Source organism: Hemitrygon akajei, chromosome 8 (genome assembly GCF_048418815.1).
Source record: "Hemitrygon akajei chromosome 8, sHemAka1.3, whole genome shotgun sequence".
Taxonomy (NCBI): Eukaryota; Metazoa; Chordata; class Chondrichthyes; order Myliobatiformes; family Dasyatidae; genus Hemitrygon; species Hemitrygon akajei.
Window position 1 is genome coordinate 51,612,949 of NC_133131.1, and position 16,410 is coordinate 51,629,358.

The window sequence follows — 16,410 nt, forward strand, 5'->3', positions numbered from 1 at the left end:
GCTGAAGGACATGGAGGGTCAACAGCATTTTCGTCTGCGAGGATTATTAGAAAGACCTGTTTGTTACCTTCCTCTGCTAGGATAGTGCTTGTTTCAACTGGGGTAACCATTTAGCCCATGTATTAAAAAAATGTTTGAATAATTTTGCATTGTAAAGTTCAAGAGCCTAGAGGAGGCTGTTTTGCACATAAGTGCTATTGTTATCTTTCACTTCTGTTAATAGACTATGTTTGTCTCAAACAATTGATTAGGTGATGTGATAATAGAGCATTGGGTACTGCCTGGACTGCTCTTATTCTGGCTTTTGTGGGCTTCATTAAAGTTATCTCTAAGTTCAGCTAATTCACTGTCTGTTGAGCCCTGTTTCCTAATGCTGCCACCGTGGTCCATCCTCTTCTCCCTCCCCATTATTGGACGAGCTGGTGATTGCTGTCAGATATTGTCTGTGTGTGAGGGAGAGGCAGCTGTGCCTTACTCAGGCTCTTCCCTCAGCGTTGCAACATCAGCTCAGTGTTACTACTCCTATCTTCAAACCTGCAGGAAACGCTGCCTCTTCGACAGGCATCGTGTTGGAGAATATTCTAGGTAAACCAGAGCCCCAGCAGTTGTCAGAGCTTCTTCCCATACGCTCTCCTCACAGAACTTCCATGGCTGTGTAGGCGTTGACTGTAATTGGGAGTACAGAACAGAAGCCACAATGGTCCAAAAACAGGTGGCCTGTTCTCTACCTGGACATGATAGACAAGAGGTGTAATCTTCATTCTCTCCCCTTGGTTAGTAACGTGCCTCACTAGTGTCTGTCCTGCCACTAATATCGAATGCATTCTTGCATCCAGCATTGAGTGAGTTGGACCTGGTGACTCCTGCTAGAGTTCCTTCAGGCCTTTAGTTAACAATGATTTATCTTGTAAGTTGGCTCAACATCAACCATGAGGGAATTGACAGACGTTATAATTAAAAGATGTTATGGCAGGGTTTCATGAAAGTGAAACTTTATTTGACCAGTCTACTGGAGTTCTTTGATGAACTAACATGCTGTGAATAAAGGGGGAATGGATAGATGGATTGAGATTTCCAGAAGGAATTTGGCCTGGTGCTGCATCAAAGGCAATATTGGTAGATTGGTTTGCTATTATCACATGGTGATATACTGTTAAAAACTTTATTTTGCAAGCCATAGATGCAGATCATTTCATCACATGACTACCTTGGGGTAGCAATAACAGAATGAAGTGTCACTGTATAGGGGAAGTGTAGATAATAGTAATGGCTCATGGTGTGGGAGGTGGCATTTGGAAGATTAGCTGGTTAACAGAAAGTGGTAGAAGATATTTATTTATTTGGACGTACAGCATGCTATCACCAAATTATATAGCTTCCAATTCAGTGAAACTGCATCACCCAATTACGCTCATGTGATTAATTAACTTATTGACCCATGTGTCTTTGGAATGTTGGAGAAAACTAGAGCATCCAGAGGAACGGCATCCAGTCACAGGAATAATGTACGAACTCCTTACAGAGAGCCGCAGAATGAAGCCTAGGTCGCTTGCCTGCAGTGATGTTAAGCTACCACGCCAACCATTGTACAACTGCTTAATGTACTTACAGCAAAAAAAATAGAGTTGGGAAAGAGGGCTTGAGGAGGCTGCAAAAGGGCACAGAGGTGACAGAGTGGGAAAAGATCTGGTAAATGGAATATGGCGTAGAGAAAATGTGAAATTGTCCTCATTGGCCAGAAAATAATATAAAGCATTTCTATGTAAATGATGAGAGATTGCAGAACTCCCGAGATACAGGTGTCTTGGTACGTGACTCTAAAGGCAATGCAGGAACAGCAAGTAATTAGGATAGCTAAAAGAATTTGTTTATTGCTGGGGACTTGAATCCTGAAGTAGGAAGGTTGTGTTTCAGTTAGAGAGCATTGGTAAGATCATGTCTAGAGTGACGTGCATGGTATTTGGTCTCCCTATTTAAGGAAATGTTTTAATGCATGAAAAGCAGATCAGGGTGTTGATTAGACAAAAGGCTGGAAAGGATATGTTGTATTATGAGGAAAGGTTGGACAGGCTTGTATCTGCTAGAGTGAGAAGGGAGTTGATTGAGGCATACAAGATCCTGAGGAATCTTCAAATGGTGGATGTGAAGAGGCTCTTTCCTTTTGTGGGAGAATCTAGAACTAAGAGGTGACCCATTTAAGACACGGATGAAATTAAGCTTTATCACTGGTTGTGAGTCTTTGGAACTCTGCTCTCACCACCCTCAGAGAAAGAAAGCTGGTGAATATTGTTAAGGCATAGGTGGATTCTTGGTTAGGTTTCTGCACGTGGATGGGAATGTGGAATTGAGGTTACAGTCGAATAGCCTGTTGTTATTAAATGGTGGAACAGGCTGTGTGCCTTACTCATTCCTATGTGCAATGGTTTCCTTGTTTGGATCTGTTACAATTGTATTTGTCCAGTATTTTAACTGTTGGCATTTGGATTCTTTCATCTTCATCACTAGATTGGAGTCCTGTGGAAGTCGGTGAACATGACTGGATTTTGCAGCTAGAGATGTGATATAATTGTGCTTTGTTTAAGTCTGTTACTATGTACAACTTCACAGAAGGAATCTGCTAATGCTTCCAGTATCCATCTGGTGTTTGGCAGTAATTTATTAAGGTGATATTCATGACCTTGTTTGAAGTTCAGTCCTTGAGATGTACAATTCTTTGGATTACATGTTGGCTTATCAACCTCACCTTCATAAATAGCAGTGAATGGTGAGGTTGCAACAGCCTCTCACTCTACATCAAGAAGGCCAAGGAATTGATTGTGGATTCAGGAAGGGGAAGTCAGGAGAACACACACATCCTCATTGAGGGCTCTGTCCTGGGCCAACACAAAGATGGCATAGCAGTGGATGTACTTGGCTTGAGGGAATTTGGAATGACACTAAAGACCTCTTGCAAATTTCTTTAGCTATACGGTGGAAAGCATTCTGACTGGTTCAGTGTACAGGATCGTAGGAGGCTGCAGAGGGCTGTATATTCAGGCAGCTTCATCACAGGCCCACCAATCCACATCAGTGAGTTCAATCTGCAAGAGCAGGTGCCTCGAAGGCAGCATCCATCACCAGGGACTCTCAACATCTGGGACATGCCATCTTCTGTTACTACTATTGGGGAGGTAGCACAAAAGCCTGAAGACTCTCTCTCAGTGGCTAAGGAGCAGTGTCTTCCTCTCTGCCATCAGAATTCTGATAGTCAATGAGCACCACATCAGAATGGACACTGAAGGAAGCTTCTTCCAGGATTATTACTGGGGATGTGGACGTTGGTGTGTTGCTTGTACCCAGTCATTTAAACAATGATGGGGAGTCACCTTCCTTAGGGGAAGGTCTTCCACTGGTTAGGTCTGATGTCCAGGTTACTGATTTTGGTGATGATCTGCACCCGCCAAAGAGATGTGAAGCCAGGAGGGTAATCATGGGCAGAACTTTGTTTTATATTTGAGGTGGCTTCTTAATCTCACCTCCATTGTGGATGCACTTGGACAACACCTCATTTTGTGGTGCTGGGAGGGGTTCTAGATATTAGCAATCTCTGTGCTCAGTTGGTAGAGCTAAGAATCGAACAAGGTCAGCTACCTGTTTTTAACTGTTGTTGAGCCAAGTAGTGAATCACCACTTCCGAACCACACCACTCCCTCCCAACCTCCGCCTTTAGAGTCACCACTCAATCTGCCCATGGCCTTGCAGGCAACTGCACTCCTTGTCCCGTTGTTGCAATTGCAATGAGACTGCAGCTTGTCGTTTGGAAGGCCAAACCAAAACATGGCAAAGGGTGACCCAGCACCGGGTAGTTCAGGCCAGCAGTGGCTGGGCAATGGAGGTTTCACTTCAGCAGAGTTTTAGGGGATGAGGAAAGAGCGAGGTAATGTCACATGTTTCCTCTGCTGCCACTTCCCATCCCCACCCATGCCAGCAGCTAATTCCATTAGGCAAGCTTGCTTGGTCAATGGTTTCTGAGCTGTTTGAATTAGCAATTCTCTTCGTGGCACATTGGCAGTGTAAAGAGTTCTAAATGCAAATTTGTTACAATGGGCAGGTTTGGAAGCCTGTCCCCAATTAGGATGGGCAATTTTGTGCAGGGTCTTGGCATAGTGTGTTACTGTAATACCCTTTCCTACAATTGTATGTTCTGTCAGCAGTCTGGCCCTTTAGGTCAAGTGTGTCAACTCCTGCAGCCAGACCCTGCAGTGAAAAGTTTGCTTTACTTTCAGATGTGTTGAGCTGGAATCCTTCACTGGGTTAAGAGATGATGTAAGCTGTTGAAATAATACGTGCTGAACTGGAATAAGATCTGTATCAGTGCTGGATTTGTTAAACAAAAATGAGAAGCAAATTGATGAAAAGCAAGGTAGATCTGCATGTATTTGCCTTTGATCAGCAGTATATGGGTCTCTTCGTCGTGACATTTGTTTGACTGCTCGCTGGGAGAGGATGCAGGAGGGAGGTGATGTATCATCTGAGGGGAGAGAAGGGGGAGGTATTGTGTGCAGCCCGTCACAGTGAGAGCATATTTCCTTTCGGTGAAGTGGCAGCCCTTGGTTGCTGTGACAATGTAGATGGTTCTTAGTTGCGTGACTTTGCCTTTATGCAAATTTAGGCTCAATAAAGCAACATGCAAATCTGAGCAGAGCAGCATTTGTGGCATCTATGGAAACTGAGGTGGAGATGGCACATGGCTGGAGTTAACCCCTCACAGGCCATGCTGCACTGTCACTTCCTGCATTCAGCAAATTAACCCATCACACGCTGTGCTACACTGTCACCTCCTGCATTCAGGGAGTTAACCCATCACACACTCCGCTGCACTGTCACTTCCTGCAGTCAGGGAGTTAACCCATCACACACTGTGCTAAACTGTCACCTCCTGCAGTCAGGGAATTAACCCATCGCACACTGCTAAACTATCAACTCCTGCAGTCAGGGAAGTAACCCATCACACACTGCGCTAAACTGTCACTTCCTGCAGTCAGGGAATTAACCCATCACACACTGCGCTGCACTGTCACTTCCTGCAGTCAGGGAATTAACCCATCGCACACTGCTAAACTGTCAACTTCTGCATTCAGGGAATTAACCCATCACACACTGCGCTGCACTGTCACTTCCTGCAGTCAGGGAATTAACCCATCGCACACTGTGCTAAACTGTCACCTCCTGCAGTCAGGGAATTAACCCATCGCACACTGCTAAACTGTCAACTCCTGCATTCAGGGAATTAAGCCATCGCACACTGTGCTATACTGTCACCTCCTGCATTCGGGCATTTTCCCATCACAGGCCATGCTATACTGTCACTTCCTGCAGCCAGGCCGTTAACTGTGCAGAACTGTTCTCTGATGCAGTCAGGGAGTTCTTGGCCATTAAACAGGGCAGCAAACCAGATTGAGCAGAGCTGACCAGTCTGAGAGTTCTTTCGATTTAGAGCTCAGCTGAGGAAGTCCTGTTTTTGCAGAACCTTTGGCTGATAACTTTCCTTGTTCTTATATTCTGCCTGCTTCCCTGGCCATGTGTGATCTCAGAGTCCGGTAGCCCTCCTGGCCTGTTCTGATCTTTGGGCTAGGAGCCTTCCTTGCTCTTCACCTTCTCTGCAACTGCTGTCTACCTCTTTCTTCCTCTTCCCTCTCTGTCCACTTACCGGTCTTCCCCACGGCCAGAAGGAAGTTCTACCCCGCTGCCCCTTACTACGCAGGGAGTTGTTGGTAGAATGTAGGTAGTGCTGGGAGAGGATAGAAGTGGTTGTTTTACATGATTCTGAACACGGGTCAGGAGAAGCTTGTAACTGAGCTGAGCGTAGCCTTGGGTGTGGCCAGTCTTGTCCAGTCCAAAGGCTTCCTGTAGCCCCGTTTCCAGGTCTGCCCCCCTATCCCTTCATCCCTTCAGTGCACAGACAGAGATGTCTGTCCAGCTCTGTTTTTCTCAGTTGATGTCTGAGCTTCCAAAGCCTCCCAGGCTAGAGAGTTCCAAAGATTTACTGCCCTCAGAGGAGTAACATTCCCTCCTCTCTCTGTGCTAAGTTTTGTACTCATTGTTGTGAAACCATGTCCCTGCTTTGTAGATAGATTTTCAGATACTTTATTGATCCCAAAGGAAATTACAGTAACATTACAAGTGCATAAATATACAAATATTGGAAGAGAAGAAAGGATAAGTTGCCTCAAACAGTCTAACAGGAGGGGTCATCAATTCCCCCAGCTATAGGTTGACTCGTTACAGAGCCTAATGGTCAAGGGTAAGAATAACCTCATAGTGGTCTTTGGAGCAATGGAGTTGTCTTGGTCTGTTACTAAAAGTGCTCCTCTGTTCAGCCAAGGTGACATGCGGAGAGTGAAAAATATTGTCCAGAATTGTCAGGATTTTCCAGAGGATCCTTTGTTCTACCACAGCCTCCGGTGTGTCCAGTCTGACTCCTATAACAGAGCCAGTCTTTCTAATCAGTTTATTGAGACTGTTGGCATCACCCATGTTGATGCCATTGCCCCAGCACACCACCACATAGAAGATTGTACTGGCAACAACAGACTGGTGGAACATGTGAAGGAGAGGCTTGCATACTCCGAAAGATCTCAGTCGCCTCAGGAAATAGAAGTGACTCTGGCCCTTCTTGTACACAGCCTCTGTGTTGGTGCTCCACTCAAGTCCGTCATCCAGGTTTTTCCCCAGGTACTTGTAGGTCCTCACTACATCCATATCCTCATCATCAATGGTAACAGGGAGCAGTGCAGGTGTAGTCTTCCTAAAGTCCACCACAATCTCCTTTGTCTTACTGATGTAGAGTTGCAGATGATTCAGCTTGTTCCATTTGACAAAGTCCTCCACAAAGGCCCTGTATTCATCCTCCCATTATACACAAAACTATTGCTGTACCCTCTAATCAGGGGAAATGCCCCCCACGTATCAACCACGCCAATCCTCAAGAATTGTGTAAGTTTTAATGGAGTCGTCTCTCCTTTTCTAACCTCTCACTAATTGAGTTAAGCAGCACAGAAACAACAGGCTGTTCAGCCCACTACATCCATAATATTTACATCCATAATGTCCATCCTTGCTGCTCCCATCTTCCTGCACTGACCCACATCCTTTTCAGTGTTCTCTTAACTGCTGGCTAGTGACACTATTTCCACCACTCAGTGACTCACTGGTCTGAGTGGAGCAAAGCACCTTCCGATCCCCTCAGTCTCTTTCCCTTCATCTTAAACCTTTGCCCTCTAGTTTTGTTCACCTCTAAGGGGAAAAGATTCCTATCATCTGCCCTATCCTTAACCTTCAGAGCTTCAAATAGAGTGATTGCCCATTTAATGTCTCCTCACATGACAAACTCACCATCCCAGGAAGGTGAACCTTTGCCTTTTACAAGGATAAAGTTCAGTTACTGAGACAACCAAGGTGCACACTACGTGTTGTGGCTCTGTATAACCGCCTAAGCCACCTCTGCTCTTATATATAGATCTTCATTCAATAAAGGTCAGTTTGTTCTTTGCTCTCATAATTTCCCCGTCAAAAAAGTATTTGGCATTTGTTTTTCTGCTGAAATGGGTAAATTCTCAATCTTCCAGTACTCCGTCTGCCATGTTGTTGTCCATGCACTCAACTTGTCCAGCTACTTCTGAAGCCTTGTTACTCGTATTGCTTTTCACTTTTCTCCGGTTCTGAGGTATTCTGTAAATCGAGACCATGATAGAATACTCAGTTCTTCTGGGCGTGTGCAGCTTCAGCACTTAAAAAAAACATACCAGGACAGAAAAAAGAAGCAAAGCATGGTAGTTCCAGGAACTCTGAAACAAAACCAGAAAAAAAACTAGAAATACTCAACGAGCCAGGTGTCAGCTGTGGATAACAAATGATAGAGAGTGAGGCACCTGCTTTATTGGTGTTCTGTTTACTATCCTACACATTGACTACGTCCATTACCAGCCTACAGTAGCAGTAATGGATGCCATTACAAAAGGTTGACTGATTGACCCACTTCCACAGCAGCACCCAGACTGTCAAAGGTGAGGACTCCCAAGTTAAGCACGAGCTTCAGGTATGTTGTCTGGGCTGGGGTACGTGGCACTCACCAGGAGTGTATCAACGACAATACCTGGGCTTGCTCCCAGCTACTCCACGTGGCTTTCTGACCCTCCTGACTTGGTTACCTTTCACTGTTGCTGGATCTCAAGCCTGGAGCTCAACATTTCTGAGGAAGCACCTTGACTCGGAGGACCTCGGTGATTCACCACCTCCTGTTGGATTTGCCAGAGATTTTCAAAGCTCTGGAATGAATAGCAAAGGTATCAGTATCTTAGCCATTCATAAAATGATTGGAGGAATCCCATTCACCTCCAACAGTGATCAGGAAATTAAAGGTTCTTGCATCTTTTTATTCAAAGTATTTTTTTCCATCACATATACCATGACCATACTAGGTCCTGTTTTTCTCTCCATTTATTGCTCATTTATTCAATCCATTCTCTTATAGTTTGTCAACATTACTCCTATTTCCTCAAACAGTTTGAAAGGCACAGGACCAGGACTCAGTTGTCAGAGCTTCTTCCCCATCAAGCCTTTGCATTATCTGCAAATCTGCTATCTGCTTCAGTGCATCTCTCTGCATGTATCCCAAGTGCACCAATTTGTAGCATTCATTTACAGGCATCTTGTACTTGAAGAACAAAGTCTTAAACAGACCAAAGTACATTTTTCACCCTGTTATCTCCAAATAGCAATTGAAGTCTATGTCGGTATATGTCCCTGGAAACAACCTATATATATATAAAATAAAGTCCTCTCTGCCCACCAGAGAAAATTGGAGGCAATGAAAATGTTGTTGGACCTGCTTGGTAGTTGTTGAACTTGTACCATTGTCTCTAGATTGATTTTTATTTGTAGTGTGTTGGAATGAGCATTGACACAACAGACAAATTTTGGGGAGATGAATCAACAACTGGAAGAGCAAAGCTTCACTAACTGAGCATCTAATTGACAAGGAAAAATTCATGGCCTGGATGACAAAGGCTAAGAATGTTATTGAGCAAGATTGCAATGTTCTTGCTTGGATTGTTTGTTTTTCAAGCATTTCACTGCAGTTAATGAATCTTGAAGACTTGATAATCAGGTGGTTTGAGGCCAGCAAGGTCCCACACACAGCAGTAAGATGAGTAATGTTTCTTATTGGTAGTTTTGAAGGAGGAATATTGTCTAGGACACTGAGGGACACACCACATCTCCAGATAAATGAACCACAGAAGCCTGAGGGCTCCAATGAAGGCATTGGCTGAGCGTGAGAACGTTGAATTGCAAAGGGGAGTGACCGTGCTATACATTGAGTTTCTAACAACCAATGTTGTGCAATGGCAAAAGGAAAACAAAAATTGCAGATGTTTGGAAGTCTGGAATCAAAGCAGAAGAAGCTGGAACCACTCAGTAGATCAGGTAGTATGTGAGAAAGTACCTGCTGAATGTTTTCAGACTTTGTTGTTTTTATTTCAGTATGGAAAGCTATTTGTCTTAATCTGTTTCTTTTCCACATTGGTTTTAATTTGCCTATAATCAAATTGTGAATTGACAATAGACAATAGACAGTAGGTGCAGGAGTAGGCCATTCGGCCCTTCTAGCCAGCACCGCCATTCACTGTGATCATGGCTGATCATACACAATCAGTACCCTGTTCCTGCCCTCTCCCCATATTTTGACCCCGCTATCTATAAGAGCTCTATCTAACTCTCTCTTGAATGCATCCAGAGACTTGGCCTCCACTGCCTTCTGAGGCAGAGCATTCCACATATCCACCACTCTCTGGGTGAAAAAGTTTTTCTGCATCTCTGTTCTAAGTGGCCTACCCCTTGTTCTTAAATTGTGGCCTCTAGTTCTGGACTCACTCATCAGCGGGAACATGCTTCCTGCCTCCAGTGTGTCCAATCCCTTAAAATAGTCTTATATGTTTCAATCAGATCCCCTCTCATCCTTCTAAATTCCAGTGTATACAAGCCCAGTCGCTCCAATCCTTCAACATATGACAGTCCCGCCATTCCGGGAATTAACCTTGTGAACCTATGCTGCACTCCCTCAATAGCAAGAATGTCCTTCCTCAAATTTGGAGACCAAAACTGCACACAATACTCCAGGTGGGGTCTCACCAGGGCCCTGTACAGCTGCAGAAGGACCTCTTTACTCCTATACTCAATTCCTCTTGTTATAAAAGCCAGCATGCCATTAGCTTTCTTCACTGCCTGCTGTACCTGCATGCTTGCTTTCATTGACTGATGTACAAGAACACCTAGATCTCGTTGTACTTCCCCTTTTCCTAACTTGACTCCATTTAGATAGTAATCTGCCTTCCTGTTCTTGCTACCAAAGTGGATAACCTCACATTTATCCACATTAAACTGCATCTGCCATACATTTGCCCACTCACCCAACCTGTCCAAGTCACCCTGCATTCTCATAACATCCTCCTGACATTTCACACTGCCACCCAACTTTGTGTCATCTGCAAATTTGCTAATGTTCCTTTTAATCCCTTCATCTAAATCATTAAAGTATATTGTAAATAGCTGTGGTCCCAGCACCGAACCTTGCGGTACCCCACTGGTCACAACCTGCCATCCGAAAGGAACCCGTTAATCACTACTCTTTGTTTCCTGTCAGCCAGCCAATTTTCAATCCATGTCAGTACTCTGCCCCCAATACCATGCGCCCTAATTTTGCCCACTAATCTCCTATGTGGGACTTTATCAAAAGCTTTCTGGAAGTCCAGGTACACTACATCCACTGGCTCTCCCTTGTCCATTTTCATAGTTACATCCTCAAAAAACTCCAGAAGATTAGTCAAGCATGATTTTTCCTTCATAAATCCATGCTGACTCGGACTGATCCTTCTACTGCTATCCAAATGTGTCGTGATTTCCTCTTTTATAATTGGCTCCAGCATCTTTCCCACCACTGACGTCGGGCTAACCGGTCTATAATTCCCTGTTTTCTCTCTCCCTCCTTTCTTGAAAAGTGGGACAACATTAGCCACCCTCCAATCAGCAGGAACTGTTCCTGAATCTATAGAACATTGGAAAATGATTACCAATGCGTCCATGATTTCTAGAGCCACCTCTTTAAGTACCCTGGGATGCAGACCATCAGGTCCCGGGGACTTATCAGCCTTCAGACTCAACAATCTATCCAACACCGTTTCTTGCCTAATATAAATTTCCTTCAGTTCATCCATTACCCTAGTTCCTTTGGCCACTATTACATCTGGGAGATTGTTTGTGTCTTCCCTAGTGAAGACAGATCCAAAGTACCTGTTCTTGTTGTTGTCTTTGTTGTCTTTTTAACTGTTGACTTTTTTTTGGCTCTTCAGTCACATTTCCAAAATCTTTGTTCCCTGGTTTCAAATTCCAATGATTGCAGTGTTCTGCAAAGTTCCTCATCCTGTGGACTCAACAGCAGTTAAATACTCATCTGAGAGCATTGTTTGTGCTTGTACAAAGGGTATTGAAGTTGTTGGAGCTCGGAATGGAGAAGTTAAGGTCTGTTCTCTTTGGTTAAGAGGTGACAAGATTGAGTCTATAAAGTTCTGAGGGGTATAGAAAGGACTCCAGGGAAGAGTTGTAAAAGCAAAGGTGATGTTGAGCTTTGTGAAACACTTTCTGAAGCACAGTTGCAGCCAGAGGATTGTCCAATTCTGAGGGTGCGGAGCTGATTTACTGGAATGGCTTCAGGAATGGGCCTCCTGGATTATGGGAAACATCTGAGGAAGCTAGAAGTGCTTTCTTCAGGACAGAGGAGGTTCAAGTTCAGGTTTAATTGTCATTCTACCATACACATGAATACAGCCAAACAAAAGAGCATTACAGTACTCCGGGGCCAAGGTGTAAAACACAGAACCAGCAATCTCACACAGCACACCGCACATATAGCGTATATAATTATGGTTATAGAAAAACATGCTTACAAAATAAATATCAAGGAAAATGATTTAGCCTGAGTCCTTGAGTGTCATGTCCTGTAGATTGATGACGCATGGATGTTATCCTGGAGCCATGTTTCTGCAAGAACTGCTCATAGCAGTTCCTCATGCGGTGCAGTTAGCTGCAGACGGGTACAATCTAGCTCGTCTTTCACCAACTGAACACTGAAGGGCAGCACAGACAGGAGGGGCTAGCCTCCAACTCAGCACGCAATCCAGCAGAACACAACCGGCTTCGGCGTTTCCTTTGGCAGCCTTCGAAGACAACCATGAGGCATGAATGAGGTCCTGGTCTGCACCACAACCAAGGCCACGCAGCTCCCCCACCGTCGGTCTCACCAATGAAGCAGTGAATCGGACTTGCAGTATTGTACATTACCAATGTCCACCTGCGTCTTGCGATCACAACAAAAACATCCAAGATGATAACCCACGCCGTCCGTTGGACCGTGCCCTGCTCCTGATGCCTTCTTCCTTAGATGACTGAAATAGGCTGCAAGATGGTGTACAAGTCCAGCTTCACCGTTATCCAGCAACTTACTAGTGGGGTAGACTTGCTGCACTTGGTGTTCTTAATATCCATTCCACCTGTGTTGTGAATGTGAAAAAGGCAGAAAGGATCAATAATGTCACCTTTGTTTGGACCCAGAGAGGCAGCTGTGTCCGAGCATGCCGCCATCTTACAGGGAGTAATTCTGGTTGACAGGATGTGTGTTATAGGTCAGGAAGAGTTCAGGGTGTAGACAGGAAAACTGTTTTGGGTTGGGAACCGTAAGAACAAAAGGTCAGAATAACCAAGATGAGTAGAAGTCCGTTAACGTGGTGAGTAGTTATTACCTGGAGCACACTGGTGACTTTCAGAAGAGAATTGAATTGGTACTTGCAGGTAAAGTGTTGCACGGCTATGGGGAAAGAGCAGAGGTGCAGCTGCATTCTTGTTGGAACCAATGCAGACTTGAAAGGCCAAATGGCTTTTTGTGGCTGTTACATTTCAAATGACTTACTCTTTAAATCTTAAAGCTGCAACAGTGTGACATAATGACTTGTCACCACCTTTTCAAAAGCAGTTAGGGATGATCAATAAATGCAGACCTTGCCGTCATGAACATCAATAATCCATGACATTAGGCTGAACCTGATGAGGGAGTTGATGTAATTCATTCCAACTGGCTGTGATGATGGGTCACTGGGGTGAAATATTTAATGGTTTCTCTCACTGTTGATTTTGCATGACTTGGTTCTCAGCAGAGGGTTAGGACATGTTTCTGTGATTGGATTTTGTGGTAGAGCAGGAACAAGTAGGACAATTCCCTTGGGATTCTCATTGGGAATGTGCAGCTGAGAAATTCTGTTTGGATTTGTTTGATTTTGAAAGTTTCCTACTGGGAAGAGGATACAGAGGGCATTCCAACACTGAGATGGGGGTCACAGCTCATGAGAAGCAGGCCCTGGGTATATCACAACATAAGAACATAAGAAATAGGAGCAGGAGTAGGACATCTGGCCTAATGAGCCTGCTCCGCCATTCAATAAGATCATGGCTGATCTGGCCATGAATTTGTCTCCACCCACCTGTCTTTCTACATAACTCTTAATTCCCCTACTATGCAAAAATCTATTCAACATTGTCTTAAATATGTTTACTGAGGTAGCCTCCACTGCTTCATTGAGCAGAGAACTCCACAGATTCTCCAATAGTAAACACAAAGTACACTGCAGATGCTGTGGTCAAATCAAGACGTACAAAAAAGCTGGATGAACTCAGCAGGTTGGGCAGCATCCGTTGAAAGGAGCAGTCAACGTTTCGGGTTGAGACCCTTCGTCAGGACTAAAGAAGGAGGGGGCAGGGGCCCTATAAAGAAGGTGGGGGGAGGGTCACAAAACCAGTCAGAGGAAAGATCAAGGGGTGAGGGAGGGGAAGCAGGGAGGGGATAGGCAGGAGAAATGAAGAAGGAATCTAAGGGGAAAGCACTATGGGTAGTAGAAGAAGGCAGAGTCATGAGAGGTGATAGGCAGCTAGAAGAGGAGACAGAGTGAAGGTGGGATGGGGAAGGGAGAGGGAGGGAATTACCGGAAGTTGGAGAATTCGATGAATTCGAGAATGCGAAGGACTGAATGAGAATGAACGAGAATGCGACTGCCTGGTCCACACGTCCCTCCCCACAGATCTCCCACCTGGTACTTATTCCTGCAAGTGTAAGTGCTACACCTGTCCCTACACCTCCTCTCTTACCACCATTCAGGGCCCCAAACAGTCCTTCCAGGTGAGGCAACACTTCACTTGTGAGTCTGTTGGGGTAATCTATTGCATCCGGTGCAGCCTTCTCTACATCGGCGAGACCCGACACAGTTTGGGGGACCGCTTCGTCGAGCACCTCCGCTCCGTCCGCCATAACAGACAGGATCTCCCGGTTGCCACTCACTTCAACTCTGCTTCACATTCCCATTCAGATATGTCCATACATGGCCTCCTCTACTGCCATGATGAGGCCAAACTTTGGTTGGAGGAACAACATCTTATATACTGTCTGGGTAGTCTCCAACCCCTTGGTATGAACATCGAATTCTCCAACTTCCGGTAATTCCCTCCATCTCCCTTCCCCCATCCCACCTTCACTCTGTCTCCTCTTCTAGCTGCCTATCACCTCTCATGACTCTGCCTTCTTCTACTACCCATAGTGCTTTCCCCTTAGACTCCTTCTTCACCTCTCCGGCCTATCCCCTCCCTGCTTCCCCTCCCCCACCCCTTGATCTTTCCTCTGATTGGTTTTCCACCCTCCCCCCACCTTCTTTATAGGGCCCCTGCCCCCTCCTTCTTTAGTCCTGACGAAGGGTCTCGACCCGAAACGTTGACTGCTCCTTTCAACGGATGCTGCCCGACCTGCTGAGTTCATCCAGCTTTTTTGTACGTCCACAGATTCACCATCCTCTGAGTAAAGCAGTTCCTCCTCACCTCCGTCCTAAATCTGCTCCCCCGAATCTTGAGGCTAATGTGAGGGCTTACTGGAAATTGGGGCGATCCTGTAATAAAAGCACAAACTGCTGGAAACGCTCAGCAGCTCGGGTAGAGCCCGTGGAAAGAGAAGCAAAGTTTACATTTCAGGTACCAGACACTCTGCCAGGATTGTGCCGAGTTCTTCCACACCCGCTCAGGTAAAGCTCTGGCAATGAGCTTCCGTTGGTACCGGTCGGTGCACCGGGCCGTTGGTACCGGTCGGTGCACCGGGCCGTTGGTACCGGTCGGTGCACTGGGGCCGTTGGTACCGGTCGGTGCACCGGGCCGTTGGTACCGGTCGGTGCACTGGGGCCGTTGGTACCGGTCGGTGCACCGGGCCGTTGGTACCGGTCGGTGCACTGGGGCTGTTGGTACCGGTCGGTGCACCGGGCTGTTGGTACCGGTCGGTGCACCGGGGCCGTTGGTACCGGTCGGTGCACGGGGGCCGTTGGTACCGGTCGGTGCACGGGGGCCGTTGGTACCGGTCGGTGCACGGGGCCGTTGCTGATCCTGTTGGTGGATGGCCGTATCTGGGAAGATCCAGGGCTCATGGCTGCTTTTTTGCGTTCTAGGTATTGGCATGGTTTGAGGAAGAGAAAACCATCACTGCTTTCGTGGAACCTTTCGTGATCCTTCTGATCCTGATTGTGAATGCTCTGGTTGGTGTGTGGCAGGTGAGAACTCAATGTTACTTTGTTTAACCCAACTCCTTGTTTTATTGTTTCACTACCTCCTCCCCCACTTACTTCTGCAAACCTCATCTCCTTCCAGGTGGCACTTGGGCTGCCCTAGACTCGTAAACTGCACAATTGTCAGTGCGCCACCTCACCTGAGGGCCATCTAATATTAACCATGACCCTACCATCTGGCCTGGGCCACTGGTCTTTCAGGTCACAATAATTGTGCTATTGTAACCCATGGATGAAGGCTTTCTTCTGAGAGTGTCCTAACCCCCACTGGTTCTCATACAGAAAACTCCTTATTCCTTTAGACTGATGCAAAGGTTCAGAATTATAAATAGCTTCACATCATCCTTGAACCTTCTGGAATCTATATCAGGTAGTGAACAGAGCTAATGTTTTAAAAACAAATATATCATCTGTTTCGGCTATTCGTTAAACATTTCAGCATGGCTTGTATCTGCAAGCTTTCATCAAGATATAAAAGATGAAGTTTCTCTGAAATATTCTGCCCCTATATTTGGCAGAGAGAGTTTTAGTTGTCCATGAGAAGTTTTGGGAGGACAATAATCCTTTCCCCTTTGTCCTGGGCTGGTACATTGTCCATGAGAATCTTTAAGAGGACACAGACCCTCCCCCTGTCCTGGGTTGGTACATTGTCTACGAGAATACTCGGGAGGACACAGACCCTCCCCCTGTCCTGGGCTAGTACATTGTCCATGAGAATCCTCGGGAGGAC

At 45.7% G+C, this 16,410-nt stretch overlaps 1 protein-coding gene across 1 annotated transcript in view; it reads left to right on the forward strand.

Moving 5' to 3' along the window:
• atp2a3 (ATPase sarcoplasmic/endoplasmic reticulum Ca2+ transporting 3) overlaps window positions 1-16,410 on the forward strand; it is a 200,482-nt gene that overhangs the window by 59,783 nt on the left and 124,289 nt on the right. Inside the window, exon 4 of the mRNA XM_073053837.1 lies at window positions 15,564-15,665. Within this exon, the coding sequence (XP_072909938.1) occupies window positions 15,564-15,665 (102 nt within the window). The remainder of the gene's footprint in view (window positions 1-15,563; window positions 15,666-16,410) is intronic.